Source organism: Hipposideros armiger, unplaced genomic scaffold (genome assembly GCF_001890085.2).
Source record: "Hipposideros armiger isolate ML-2016 unplaced genomic scaffold, ASM189008v1 scaffold_183, whole genome shotgun sequence".
Classification (NCBI taxonomy): Eukaryota; Metazoa; Chordata; class Mammalia; order Chiroptera; family Hipposideridae; genus Hipposideros; species Hipposideros armiger.
In genome coordinates this window covers 1,489,576-1,505,361 of record NW_017731533.1, presented here as the reverse complement: position 1 = coordinate 1,505,361, position 15,786 = coordinate 1,489,576, and the positions used below count along the sequence as shown (strand labels likewise).

Genomic DNA, 15,786 nt, shown 5'->3' with positions numbered 1-15,786 from the left:
ATTAACTCAATAGATGAAAGATGCTGTTTGGACAACAAACCAATGCCAGGCATGTTTTTAACTCAGCACAAACATTCCGCATGCCATATACTTTTCGAATACTTGCTGCTATCAGTGATGCTACATGGATATAAATTTAGCTAAAACCATCTGTAACTTACTCCAGAGAGAAGTTGGGCATGTTCTCCAAACCAGTGTCGGCATGTCCAACAGGTTCTACACGACTGTTGTCTTCTTCTGTCCCATCCTCATCCTAGACAGCAGAACACAAACAGAAGTACACTCTGCGTTACATTTATTTCTATAATGTGAAAGAAAACTGGATAAAAGTGGAGTCTACTGGGCATTATGATCATGTCATAATTAGGACTTTCCTCTAGAGAAGATGGCCTTTGATGATAAGATGGGTATGTGTACATGAAAAGTTGCCTTTTAAAGCAATAGTCTCCTGAGTTAGCATATCCCAGGAGGTGAACAAAACACCACTGTGATAAGAAAAGAAAACATAACTTCTATTTATTGTGAACTTTATCATTTTACTTCACTTTTTGGTATATGTTTTAGGAAGTAATTATATGTTATTACAATGTTATATTAATAAATAAATGTACATGACCCTGAGGATGCATGTTTAAAATTTTTTCTACGCAGTTGAGACCATTATAAACTTTAATGACTACCAAAATATTCAAAGTCATATTTGTCAGTTCCTCAGTTCCGCTAACACAGCTTGTCAAAGTGAGTCTGCAGTAAGGGCAATCCTTGACTCAAATCGTTCATCCTATGAAATTTCACGTAAAATTACCCTGATCAAATCAACTATTTAGTTATCCATAAATGCATTAAGATCTTAGCTGTGCTTCTAAAGAACCACTTCTGTTTACTTTTATTAATGAAGAGCCAAGCAGAGGCAAAGGCACACACAGCAACATAATCAACACCCACCTTTGTATCCTTTCTCTTATAAAGGCAACATTTTATAAAAATTATGTTCCAACATCTTGTAGGAATTGGGGCTGGGGAAGTATGCTGGTAATCCAAAAGGTGTCATGAGGAATAAATGTGATGGTTCATAATAATAGATGAAATGTCACCCAAGACTATGCCTTACTTTATAATCTTGGTCATTGTCTTTTCATTAAGGAGTTCACTAATAGTTAAGATGGCTTCTTGGGTTACTTGAATAATAATAGACATGCCTGACTGATATCAATGGTCTTATTAACCAAATTAGAATATTTAGAAAAGACTCAGAATCTCCAAAAGCAGTGGCCTTGAGGCTCATGGTGGTTTCACCTTGGAGCCACAGCGTCAGACACCCAGTAGGTACTCTGTAAATATTTTGCTAATGAAAACAAAATCATCCCTAGGGATCTCTAGGGTAGTAAGTTTCCAAATACAACTAAATGAAATTTACTTAACCTATTTCTTAGAAGATTATATATATAACTTGTATATATATATATATATATACATATAATTTGTTAGGTTTATCCTTTCTACTACATAAATTAGATAAGTGATTTCATATGTTAATTCATTAAACCACCTATATGAGAGTCCACCATTAGACAAAAATTTTATATTTTTAATCATGTATTTGAACAACTCACAGTAGAAACGTATAGGCTGTCAACAAAGACATCAATCAACAAAATGATAAGCAAAGGTCGTCAGTTCAAGACACAGTGTCAAACAGTATTTTAAATGACTGGAGCCACATGAAGGTAAGGCAGAGCAGCTGGTAACGTCCAGCTGGCATTTCCTCTGAGAATCTACCAAAATAAGGAGCTGAATGCACCGAGGATTCCTAGGAGCTGTAGATGGGCTCCCTAGGTCCTCGATGGCAAGGCACTACACGAAGCCAAGCTACTTCACGATTGATGATGCTGAGTTTCCAGAGGCTCTAATATGTGATTCTTAGTCATCTATCTCTTTTAAGCACCAGCACATAATACATTTCAAAGGTTAAGGAGCATCTTGAACCTGCCTAAGAACCACACTTTGAATGTAAACAGCTCCCAAAATTACGTTTTTCCTTTGGCAATGGGAACAGGGGAGGCGAGCAAAGTGATTGCTTATAAATCAGATGGGGAAAAAAAAGATAATCTTACAAGTTAAAGACATTCTGTTTTAGAATTCATTAATATTTAAGCACCACTGAAATGTAACCACGATGGATAACCAGTTGAAACACTTATGTTGCACAATGAAGCATATAAGCGAAATGCCCCAAACTGCAGTGATAAAACAGTAACTGATAGATAATTTACGCATTCATTGTTCCCACAGTGCCCATCATTAGGCACCCAAGACCTTGCAGAATATTATTTCATGAAGCTTCATATAGTGCTCAGTTCAGATCGCAGCACTCACTGCCCTGAGGTTGAGCTGCAATTGCTGTGGGAACCACAACTTAGAATTTCCCAACTTCTGGGTGTGTAAATATCAGCTCCTATATTGCTTTATTTTTTGTACTTTCAAAAAGCTGTGACTGAACACAGTTACTTTTAGCAAGAGTTATACACTGAATTCCATTCTAACCATAGTCCAATGGTAACCCCTGATCTGGGCCCTCAGTGGGTGCCTGAAACCACGGAGAGTACCAAGCCTATGTATACTATGTTTTTTCCTAAACATATACACTTATGATGAAGTTTAATTTATAAATTAGGCACAGTAAGAAATAAACAATAACTATTAATAAAATGGAACAATGATAACAATATACTTTAATAAGAGTTATGTGGATATAGACTTCCCACACCACTCTGATAACCGATCTGATAACTGACTGATGGGCAGGGTGGGTATATGGAGACACTGGACAAAGGGATGAGTCATGTTCCAAGTGGGACAAAGTGTGATGTCACGCAACTTAAAACTTATGAATTATTTCTGGAATTTTCCATTGAATATTTTTGGACTGTGGTTGACAGTGGGTAACTGAAACCATGGAAGGCAAAACAGCGGATAAGGGGAGACTACTGTAAATGAATCTCGCTATTATTTATGTCAAATCAATATTGAAGGCCTATAGTATTAATTTAAACTACACAGTGTTAAAAGGTTTCCAGGTGAGCCAATATACTTTTTAATGCTTTCCCTTTTCTCCATTTTATAGAAAGGCGTAGTGGTTAAGAGCTCATTTTGGAGAATTAAACAGACCTAGTTTTGAATGCCAACTCTATCACATGCCAATTTTATATCCTCAGGCAAGTATAAATAGCCTTTCTATATTTCTAAAGCTTCTTCTATAAAATAAGTATAAAAACATCTTCTTAGAACTACTGAGCTAAGAAGGTGAAATGAGTAAGATGGTGCCTGACACACAGTAATTGCCCAGTAAATATTAGCTAGTATTGAAAAGAGAAATAAATGATAAATATCTGACATAAAACATATCTCAATAAATGGTTTAGGGTAATGTTACATAACCGTAAGATATTTTAAAAACATATACTCATCCACTCATTCTTTGTGCCTTCCCATAAATTTAATATTAAACATATTACCTACTGAATTAAATACAGAATATATCATCCACATTTTAGAAACTTTTATAAAACCCGACATTTGTTGCACTTTACTATATACAAAGTACTTTCATTGTCAAATGCCTTTGGAATGAGGAAGCATGTAAAAAAATATATAAAATAAATGCTGTATCCAATCAAGTAAATGGCAGGAGGAAGAAAACACTATGGGTTACTGATTGAGGAAATTTTCAAAGCAAAAATAGATGTCAAGAACTGTGACGGGTCTATGATTTTACCCTACTTGAAAGCCCATCAATTAGCCTGCCATGGCTTTACGTATGCTAGCAGAAGAAATGAGACTCCTGGGTCAGAGACAAAGGGTAGTTTATTACAGCAATAGCATTAGTCAGAGTGTCATCCTTTCACACACTGGTTCCTCAAGCTAAAATTCTCACAAGGTGATATGAAGAGGGCCAGGGGACACTGGCACACACAGAAGAAATATGAGCCTAGAGAACCCAAATCGCTTATACAGACAGTAAGCATGCCTACTCATTTCGATGAAGACATCACACCTATCTTCCAAGGCTTTTGCTATACACACGTCCTTGTAAGGATAGTCCAGAACAAGATGTATAAAAATGCAAGAAAACCGTGAAGAATTATCTCTGAACAACACAGTTTAACCAATGCCTTGTCAAATAGTAGCATTTGTATGATTACTAGCAAACTAAATCTAGGAATATCATTAAGAAATGCCCTAGGATAATGTCTTCATTGTTATTAACTAACAATAACATTAAATTCTATTAGATAAAAGAGTCATACCTCCTATGTCAAGGAAAAAAATATTTTTCAGCGTAGAACTCTGTTCAACCAAACAAAAAAAAATCAAGTGTGAAAGTTGAAAAAATATTTTTCAGACATGCAAAAACTTTACTTCCCATGGATGCTTTCACATAAAGCTATTTTGGGATGTGCTCCAGCAAAATCCAGTAAATTCAATAAAACAATGGACAGAACCCAAGGAAAGTCCCAGAATATAGCGAAAGACAGGACAGAGAAGCAGAAACCAGTCGAGATTAGAGCAGCAGGATGGAGAGGTGTGGGATATCAATCTCCATGAGAAACAGAAATTCATAACTGGTCTGATATTTTTGAACATTGAGAAATATTTCAACAAACCTGATACAGAATGTGTGTGTGTGAGTGGGGGGAATTAAAGATATGTACAGAGAAGACAAAACAAACTTTTAAAGAGTCAAACCAATTGCCTCCAGAAACAACAAAAGAAAATGTGTAGCGGAGGATATTTAATCAGAGTGCCAACTTAAGCAATTCTTACATTACCATATAATGTGACACTGGCTATCGATGGAACAATATGGAAAAAATGGGAACGTGGAAAGTGAAAGTGGCATAAAAGGAAAATCTCTCATCTTCCATAATGGCACGTCAACAGGTGTCACAAATCGTTTCTTTAGAAAAATGGAAATAAATAGCAGAGCAAACATCTGCGTAAACTGAAAACTATTGCCTCTAGGGAGAGGGACAGGGAACCAGGAGGAATTGAACAGAGAGACTGCTAGTGTTTATTTATTTTTATTCTGACTATATATTTGAAAATGTCCTTGTGAGGAACAGTCTGCACAGCTGTCCAGGACCTCTTCTTGTGAGTACCCCAGCTCACAGCTCAAGTGCAGGGTTACAGCTCAAGTGCTGGTTACAAGCGCTGCCCTGGCTTACAAGCCTCTTGCCTCAGAGAAGCCAGCATCTCTTATAACAACACCATACCCATGGCTGTTTGTCACATATTAACAGGTTTTCAAGTCCAGATGCAATTTATCAGTCAGAGGTCACTTTTACGATACAAAGGTGGTTGATGCAAAACTTTATCAGGCTTCCAGGAAAAGGAAGCCAAAAAACAACCAAAGTTTAGACTCACGCAGAAGGGGGTAAAGATTTTTTTAATGCTTTAGGCCATATTTTATTGATCTAAGCAAATTTAAAAAAAAAAAAGAGTCAAAGGACACAAAAGAGTTGTGAGAAAATGTATATTTGAGAAGGATGAGTTTTAAATCAGGTTAGAAATTTGAATTAGACAAGTGAAGATAAAAAAATTATGTGAACCCACTGGTTCTCTGCTTCTAGTAAACCTTAATTAATACTCTTGCTGTCTTCCATAATACTAATAATACAAGTCTAACCCTCAATTGATAAAACCCTCAACTGAAAAAGCCAATGGATGATACATTTTGAAATCATCAGCACTCACATTAACTACGTGTTTAAAAAAACTAAATCTGGCTAAACTCCTAATTATCTTTTCATTTTGAAAAATTATCTAATTGCATTTTTTTCTACTAGAATACGAAATATCTTCTCTACAGTCACAGATTTAGAAGAAAAGGGGATGCCATTGCAAAGACTACAGGATTAGAAGCTAGAACACTTAAAAGTTGAATCCTTCCTTCATAATTCACCGTATAAACTAAGAGAACAAATTCTGTACTTGGTTTGTTTACAAAACAAGGAAAACTAAACACACTGTTTGCTTTAGAGGAACATAGTAAAAACTTCATCTAGAAATCAATCACCTGCATATCTACATTCAATCTAAGGTCCAAGGAACTAAGTAATTTAAATACATATTACTTGAAAATCCTAGAATTTTAATAAATAATTTACCATTTTAAAAACATTTTATAAAAAAACTAAAGTTAATTTTGGTACACGGTGACAGATAGCAGTCTAGTGTCATTCTTTTGCATGTGGCTTTCCAATTCTCCCAGCACCATTTATTGAAGAGGCTGTCTTTTCTCCATTGTATGTTTTTGGCTTCTTTGTCAAAAATTATCTGTCCATATTTATGTGGCTTTATTTCTGGATTCTTGATTCTATTCCATTGGGCTGTGTGTCTGTCACTGTGTACCAAAATTAACTCAAAAGGGATCAAACACCTCAATATAAGACCTGAAACAATAAATTGCATAGAAGAAAACATAGGTACTAAACTTATGAACCTTAGGTTCAAAGAGGATTTTATGAATTTGACTTCAAAGGGAAGGGGAGTAAAAGCTAAAATAAATGAAGGGACCAAATCAAACTAAAAAGCTTCTGCAAAGCAAAAGAAACCATCGACAAAATAAAGATGTAACCAACCGAATGAGAGATTTTTGCAAACAATGCCTCTGATAAGGGGCTAAACCCAAAATATATAAGGAACTCATACAACTCAACAACAAAAAAAACAAACAATCCAATTACAAAATGGGCTGAGGACCTGAATAGACATTTCTCCAAGAGGACATACAAATGGCCAATAGACATATGAAAAGGTGCTCAACATCACTAATCATCAGAGAAATGTAAATGAAAACCATAATGAGATATCACCTCACACCTGTCAGGATGGCTATCATCAACAAGACTAATAAAAACAAGTGTTGGAGAGGCTGTGGAGAAAAAGGAACCTTTATACACTGTTGGTGGGAATGCGGACTGGTGCAACCACCATAGAAAGTAGAGTGGAGGCTCCTCCAAAAAATTAAAAATAGAATTACCATATGACCCAGCAACCCCTCTCTTGGGTATCTACCCAAAAAATTCGAAAACATTTATCCATAAAGATATATATGCTCCAATGTTCACTGCAGCTTTATTTACAGTGGCCAAGACATGGAAACAACCAGTGTCTTTTGATAGGTGACTGGATAAAGAAGATATGGTATATATACACAATGGAGTACTATTCTGCCATCAGAAAAGATGAAATAGTGCCATTTGCGACAACATGGGTGGATCTTGAGATTATAATGCTAAGCGAAATAAATCAGACAGAAAAAGTAGAGAACCATATGATGTCACTGATATGAAGTATATAAAACTGAAAACAACAAAAGAACAAGAAAAACAAATGAAGACACAAAACTCAGACACAGACAATAATTTAGTGGTTACCAGACAGTAAAGGCAGAGGAGGGTGGTAGATGAGAGTAAATGGAATCAAATATATGGTGATGGAAGCAGAACTGACTCTGGGTGGTGAACACACGATGTGATATATAGATCATGTATTACAGAATTGTACACCTGAAACCTATGTAACTTTACTAGCCATTGTCACCCCAATAAACTTTAATTAAAAAAGCAAAACAAAACAAAAACTCAAGTTATACCTGCCTAGTTAAATTTCCAGCATGCCTATGTTTGACTTTTATGTTTAGGAAGCACAAAAGGAAATGAAAATCTCTGATGGCACTGTGTTAAACAAATTTACAATAATTTTTCTCAAGTGTTTTTGTTTTTCTCAACAGTAAAATAATTTAATTGGTTCAATTGCATCGCTACAAAAATGCTCAACTAAATGGTCATTTTCACACTTTTTAGATAACCTCCAAGATTTTCCAAACTTAATGAGAGACATGTAAACTATCAATGAGCTATAGTATTTCAGAGAAAATATTTATTTGGATGCTGACAGCAAGCATTAAACCACTTTTGGGGAGATCACATTTGATGGAAAATAATTCCAAGGGGAATCTGCCCCCAAGTCCCCTAAGTATCACAAATAGGATTCCAGAACGCTTTTGTGTTAATGTTGCCACTACCTGATTAATTGGTCAAATCTCCAGAGAAAAGTAATTTCCCATCAAACCTGAAAACTAATGAAAATATGTGGGAGGAAGGAACTCCACAACTGACAATGATAAATCTATAGCAGCCTTTCAAAGAAATCAGGAAATGTGTAATATAATTTTACTTCATGATCATTATATCCCACTAGAGTAAAAGCATTTATGAAAAAAATTCAAACACTTCTAAGGGCAGACAATACCAGATAATAAACAAGATTTTTAAAATAAAAATGCCTTTTAAAATAAAAATATGGAGAGGAAAATTAATAGCTATTATACTTTTAAATACAGTGTCGTTAATTATAATATAACCTGTGTTCTGCAGACTGCAGAGCTCAACATCAAATAATTTTGGATTATATGAAGAGTAATTCAGGCCTGTGATGTTGAATATTATATGTGAGCTTTATCCCCTCAACCAGATTCCTAAATTCTCATCTCAAGCTAATACTGATTAAATGGAACGGCAAACACAGTATTTAACACAGTCCATGAAATTTCCATTTACTACAGAAATGAAACATTTTCTGTCTAGGAACACACACAACATGACTCCACACAACCCAAGGCAAGAGCAGAGTCTTTTGAAAATGAACAGATGGTGCTGATTTATGGAAGCAATCTAACTACAGAGAACAACAAAAAGTATGTATCTTTGCACCTGTTACATGCAAAGTGGGATCGTGGAATCTCAAAATTAAGTTCTAAAATGTAAGCCTGCTGCTCACAGATTATTAGAATTTCAGGGCAAGAAGGAATCTTATTGGAAGGTATCTAGTCCAACATCCAATTATATAATGGAATTTCCTTCTCTTTCTTCCTCCATTTTTCCCTGTGCTCCATGATACACACAGGAAGCCTTACATAGCAATGCTTACTAAGAATCACTGAGTCAGTAACTAAGCCCAGCAGCCCACCTGGCATCATCGGCCTCGTCCCTACCCGTGTTTATCCCAAATACATGAGCACGCAGGTATCTATCGCCACTTCAGCAATACTGAGGTCACTTGTTGTGTGTGAAGTGTGGCTGCACTATTCACAGTCCATCCACACACTCTAATGACCAAATGGCGGCCCATTAGGTAACAGGGTTTTAATCAGTCTCATTAATCTGGTTTCATATGTGGCTTGCTTACCATAACAACACTAATTTGTTTTCTTTTGAAAATGCCTGAAAAAATACTCTGACGTATAGATGATTAAAATGTACAGATTTTGTAATCTGACCAATCATGCCTTTTTAACAATAACATTCTAATCGTTATTGAGGTGACATTTTAAAATGTTTTATTTTGGGGGTGAAATAAGTAATACATGGGTTAAGTAAACCACATTAACCTTACTTGGTGGTATATTCAAACACCATTATTTTAAAAAAGTAATATACGTTTTACCATATATATACACACACACACACACACACACACACACACACACATCTTATACATCATATTTAATCAGTCCTAGAATGAATATAAATATAAATATAAATATGTATATATATATATATATATATATATATTCATATAAAACGTCTCACTCAAAAAATAAATTTCCCCATGGCTTAAAACATGATTTCAAAATTAATAATTGATTCATTAGGATAGGAACTAAAATTAAGTTTTAGATAAACATTTATTTAAATGAATAAAAAATAAACAAAAAAAATCTAAAGTATTTCTTGCTAGTGATAAGTGCAAATGACTTAAAAAAGACAAGAAATTTACAAATTTTAAAATCTATAACAAAAAATGATAATTTCTAGTTATGCATTGAGGAGTTATGATGCACTGGTTACTAAAAACCACACTCCTTTGTCCTCAATACAACCTTAATTTTATCCTTAGCTCAACCCTTAAACATATGTCAATAAACAAAACATATGGGATTTTTAATGAACTAAATATGTGCAAAGTGTTTTTTCTAAACTTAACTGAGCAACATAACCACAGGACAAGTTCCCAATGAAGTGAGCATAACGTCGTTTGGATAACAAAGCTGATTGGTTGACATCCAAAATATTCATTAACAAGGCTTACTGAACATTCTACATGAAATTACATCTAGAAACTTACTATATTCGCCCAGCATGTGCACAGGTATAATGAACAACCTGCCTCTGCCAGGTACTTGCTCATCTCACCAAGCGCTGCTTTTTACATCTGAATTTTAAAAAATAACTTTATCTATCTCATAAGTTTGCTGTGATGGACTTATGGATATCACTACATGCAAAGCACCTTACATATAAAACTAAAATGTTTAGGGAAAAGGAAAAAAACCAATTTTACTAAACATCTAGAATGCACAAATTATATATACTCTTTCATTTAATATCACAACAAAGTAGGAATTCTTACTTTGAGAAAATTAGGCCTAAAAAAGACTTCACATTTCTCTACAGTGTCATATTGGGATTCTGAAAACTGCATCAAGACCTGTGGTTATTCAGTTTTACCATGTTTACTCAGAGAACAGTGACCCAGAACAAATAAGTAACAAATGTGACCATAGCCAACAAGTTAGTGTCAGGACCGTAATGAAATTTATGTTGCAAAAAAATATTAAATTCTGAACATATAATACAGCTTTATATAGAGTGAGAATTACTATTAAAATATTTGTTTTGCAGATTTTCATTTTAGGAAAAACATCAAGAAATCTTACCAGTGACAAGACTACAAGTAATTTTTTTACCATGTCTACAATTTATACAGTAAGTAACATCTTTTAGAAATAAAGAAAAGCTATTTTTATTTAAAAAAATCAAAACAATACTTTTTATAAATTACTTATTACATAATAACATTATATGATAATTTCTCTAAAAAGTGACTGAAAAGAGTCAAGGGCCTAAAAAGAAAAGACAACATTAAAAGGGAAGTACAAAAATAGAATTGCTCATTGATGTTGATGTACATCATATTTAATCAGTCCTAGAAGCCAAGCAGAGTGATTTTTTGAAAAAAATCAATGTTTTCATGTAATATTCTAAATGACAGAAAAGATTAAGATGAGAATAAGACTGGTAAGATGCCATATCAAATAGATAGCTAGAAGAAATTTCAACTAAACAGAATCAAAGAAAGAATGGAGTTAAGAGTGAAGAAAAGTCACACAAGGTCAAGTTCATTGCTGGACTCTGTGGTCCACCAAAACCTAACAGGGCTTTCAATAGGTAGCAACATATGCATTTTTACCCATTTCCTTGATGATAAGTACTTATTTCACCATTATTAATTTTGAAAGGCCTTGTAAGAAAACATTTTGCAGTCCCAAAGTCCTACAGCTCATTATTTTAAATAGTTAATAAACAAGAGCAACACATGGGTCTTACCAAAAAATCCATTTGTGTAAATATGTATTAGAGTTTGCAGTGGTTTATTACTTTCCAATACAATATTATAATTGTGAAATGTCATCAATAACTTACTTGAAACCAATAAATAACTTGGATAAAGTAAACAGCTTTCAAAAAAAACCTTGCTTTCACTCAATTTTCTAGTTGAATTAATGAAGCAAAAGTAGTTGGTAGATATCCTGGGGATAAAGAGATTGTATTCTCAAACACAAAATGAAACCTATTAATATGTTTGACACACGGTACATAGCAATGATAATTAGTGTGGATGCTCAATTTTAAATAATGATTCAAAAGTTTATAATAAATTTACAGATTAGCATTAATAAAACTGATTAGCTACGTATTATTGCACTGACCTTAATGTCCAGAATGTGATACAAATGCCAAACAAAAACTAAGATATTAAACAAAGACACTATTTTAAAGTATTAAACATATGTTATATTTGGTATGGCACCTTAGTCTGGGGTTAAAAACATGGATTCTGCATACAGAATAATTTTTTTTAATTATGTAACCTCTTTATTTACTCATTTATAATTTGGGAAGAATAATAGTACCTACTGAGTTTCTGTGAGGATCAGTAAGTTAATTAATGTAAAACACTTGTAACACTGCCTCACCACTATTAAGTGATAAATAGGTGTTCAACACTGCCTTCTACATAAATAAATCATAACACTAAAACTTGATGCATAACATATCATTTGGTTTTAAAAATAAGTCTATCTTCCATACACAGAACAGATGTTTAGTTAAGAGTAATTAAAGTCTAACGTGCTCTCTAAGACAACAGTATATTCATACGCGATTTCTACCAGTTTCACCTTACCTTTGGTATTTTCTTTCAGTTTTTTGAAATCATATAGGTTTTCTTTGTTTACACAGTAATAGTAATAAAATATATTTAATATATCATTTTATTTCAATGTAGAGAAACCACATTTAATTATTTAATATTTCATCAATTCACTTATCACAGCACATTTTAAAACTTCAATACTTATAGGTTTCTAAATAAAAATATTTCAATATTTAGGTCATTTTCTTTGAAAAAACTCTAATAGAATGTTTCAAATGACATGATTATTTTAAGGTACTTAATGCCAAGTTACTTTATAAAAGGACCAAACCAGCTTCATTCACAATTTTTATTCTGTATTAGAAGACTGTTCCCCAAGGGACTCTTGTATATTTGCATGTCTTGAGAATCGAGATAGTATTTCCCTCCCAAGCAAAGGGCACGCATCCTATCTGCCCATTACAGAAGAGTCAAATTTCCTTAGCTCAGGGTTCCTCTTCTATAACATAAACCAGGGCATGCAGGCCTCCATGTGGGCCCACTGGCCACACTTCCATGGGGTTTGGGGGACGAAGGGAACTGAACCAAATATGTGGATGCTTGTGTTGCTTGCTGTGCCGAAAGGAATAAAATCCTTCATCAGAGTCTCCTGTCTTCTGCCAGCAGCCATGAAACTGTGGCAGGCTAACTTGTTGGCTTGCAAATAGGATAAAATCTTCTCAGTTCTTGACTGGCTGCCATTACACACACAAACACACACACACACACACACACACACACACCACCTTAGTTAATCTGACCAGCAAGAAGTCATGTTGATTTTCTTTTCTTTTTTTTTTTTAAGAGATTTTATTGAGTAATTGAGGGAGGGGAACAGCGTTGGGGAATCAGGGAAGGGGAGCAGACAAGTTGCTGTCCCTTTGTTCTTCAGTCTAGTTGTGGAGGACGTCGCTTCACTGGCCCATGTTGGTATTATCATTGCACTCTTCCCGGCTAAGACAGTCACTCGCCGGCCATTGGATGGCCGCTCACAGCGGCTCACAGCAGCTCACGCCCGCTGCAGGCCAACCCCACCTCAGCCTACGCCATTGCTGGCGACTCACGGCAGCCCAGCTCCAGGCTGAGCTGTTGTTCACCATCTTAGCTGTAGAGGGCTCAGCGTCACTGGCCCTCATATGGGATTCCAACTGGGGCCCTGCAGCTCAGAGCTAGCATCCCAAGCCAACTCCTAACCAACGCACCACTCAGCCGGCCCTCAAATTGCTTTTCTATTTGAAATTAAGATTACTAGTGAGGCTGAACATATCATTATGTTTGTAAAATGATCCCATAATACCCTTGGTTCATTTTCATCTTATGTAAAATGGAGATGGTGATATAAGAAAACAATACTTTATAAAAGCAATTTGCCTCTTTCATTACTTTCCTTCTAGCGTTAATAAGGACACACACTACACTTCCTGCCCCCTTTCCTTTCATTTATGTTTCAAAAGGTATCAACTATCTGCTCTAATGTGTAGCCTTTAGAAATATTTCCAACCCCAAACAGTCTGGAGGAAAAGACTGTTTAGGAGTGGTGACTGCTTAGAATGTCCATTTCAGCACACTTACTTATTAGCAAAAGTTCTTGAATCAGAGAAATGAAATAAATGCTGGGAAATCATTTCATTAGATTTAATAACCACATCATTTGCTTTTGATTACACAATCTGATCTAATTATGCCAGTACTTTTGGTTTCCTCAGGTTGTTCCCCCGGGATATAATTAAATCCAGAATTCATGATTTGCAAATGCACTAAAAATCTTCAGCTCATTTTATATGAAAGACTGTTTTATCAATATTTACCAGAAAGAGAGTAACAGATTCCTTACATTTTTAGTATAAAATGAATCCATGAATGATAAATAGGACAGATTAAAAAAACATAAAACAAAATAGATAATAGCTACTTTCAGTTACAGAAATAAGTTTTGAAATATTTATTTAGGTCATACTCTGGGATGAAAACTGTTTTACTCTTGAAATATTTACTCCTGAAATGTTCAGATAAAAGAGGACCAACTTGTCTGTTTATTTGTCCTCCAAATAATAAGCCAGGTTAAATTAATTGCACTACTAGTGGGGGGAATTTTCTCTCTCGAACAGAAGTTTACAGGGCAGATCCTCAATTCAGTAGAAAGTAAACTTTATAACTAATAAGAAACTAAAGTAAAGTGTAACTTATTAGACAGTAAGCATATTTTTTAAAAGCCACAACACCTATCTGTTTAATGCCATTACTCCAGAGTGTGGCCATGTTTACTGTGTATGAACAATGTGCAGTATCTTCAGATAAAGACAAAGCAGAGGGAAGGAGGTGGAGAAGCCTTTCACACCTTCCTGTAAAGTCAGCTCAGCCTTTGTTATTCAGATGAGCTTTCCAAGGCCCACAGCTACCTCCCACCCCACCCCCCATTTGAGAAACCTTTTGAATACCAAATACTGTTTCCTATTTAAAACCTGGAGCTTGTCATTAGGCAACTTCTAAAATAAGTCTCTTAGCTCTTTCACCCAGATTTTTCTTTCTCTGTGTGATCTCTCCTTGCCTGATGCACGGATCTGTTATCAGTGGCTTGTGCAATATTTCTTGGGCTCTGGCCATCCCTTGGATAATAAATGTGAAACTCACTTCTCACTCGGCCCTACCGCTTTGTCTTTGTTCTCTACCATTTTGAAAATCGCCTCTACATATAATATTCTTTGTAAAAATAGAATTGCAGGTTTTGTGCCTATAAATATTCTTGAGCGAAGCAAGTCAGATATTCATAAAATTCCAGCTTCTTAAAAGAATCGTTAAAATGTTGCTAAGGTTCAAGTAGTTGAGTAACACATGATTGGCCAGGTCAAAGAGACGCCCAATTACTGACTTCATTTTTTCTGACGTTGTAAAGAAATACCATCAAGATACAAATCATATTTTAAAAAATAGAAAAACATATATTGTACTCTACACACCTAAAGAGAATCCTGCTACAGAGCAGGTGTCTTCTCAACACACTTAAAACTCTATGACACGGTTAACAATAAAACACTCCCAAGAACACTCAGCCCTGCCTGGCTTCTCCCATAGGACTGGAACATTTGAAAGGGTCAGTTTTAAATCACATCCTCAGGTCAAAATCCTAGGATTTCTATCAAAGCAATATCACTAAGAAAGCACTGGGAAAATGTAACATTAAAAGACCTACCCAAGCACCTCTCCTAATCGCACTCTTCTAGGGACTCATGGAGAGAGGATTTGGGGTGGTGAAGCAAAACAGATGGACACAGACCCACAGAAATCCATTCGGGGTAATCAGAAGTTTGAACTTTCAGGTTAAAGACGAATATTGAATATTCGTATTAAATAGACTGTCAAAGCCATGACTTGGAGGAATAATAAATACCTTCTACGAACTGGCGTGAAGCTGTGCTACAACTTGGAGCGCACTGATAAATCTCTAACAACTAACTCTCGGGGACG

The 15,786-nt window shown here is 35.0% G+C and overlaps 1 protein-coding gene across 1 annotated transcript in view; it reads right to left on the bottom strand.

The window, feature by feature from the left end:
• PARD3 (par-3 family cell polarity regulator) overlaps positions 1-15,786 on the bottom strand; it is a 611,228-nt gene that overhangs the window by 314,545 nt on the left and 280,897 nt on the right. The window contains exon 8 of the mRNA XM_019652604.1: positions 162-253. Within this exon, the coding sequence (XP_019508149.1) occupies positions 162-253 (92 nt within the window). The remainder of the gene's footprint in view (positions 1-161; positions 254-15,786) is intronic.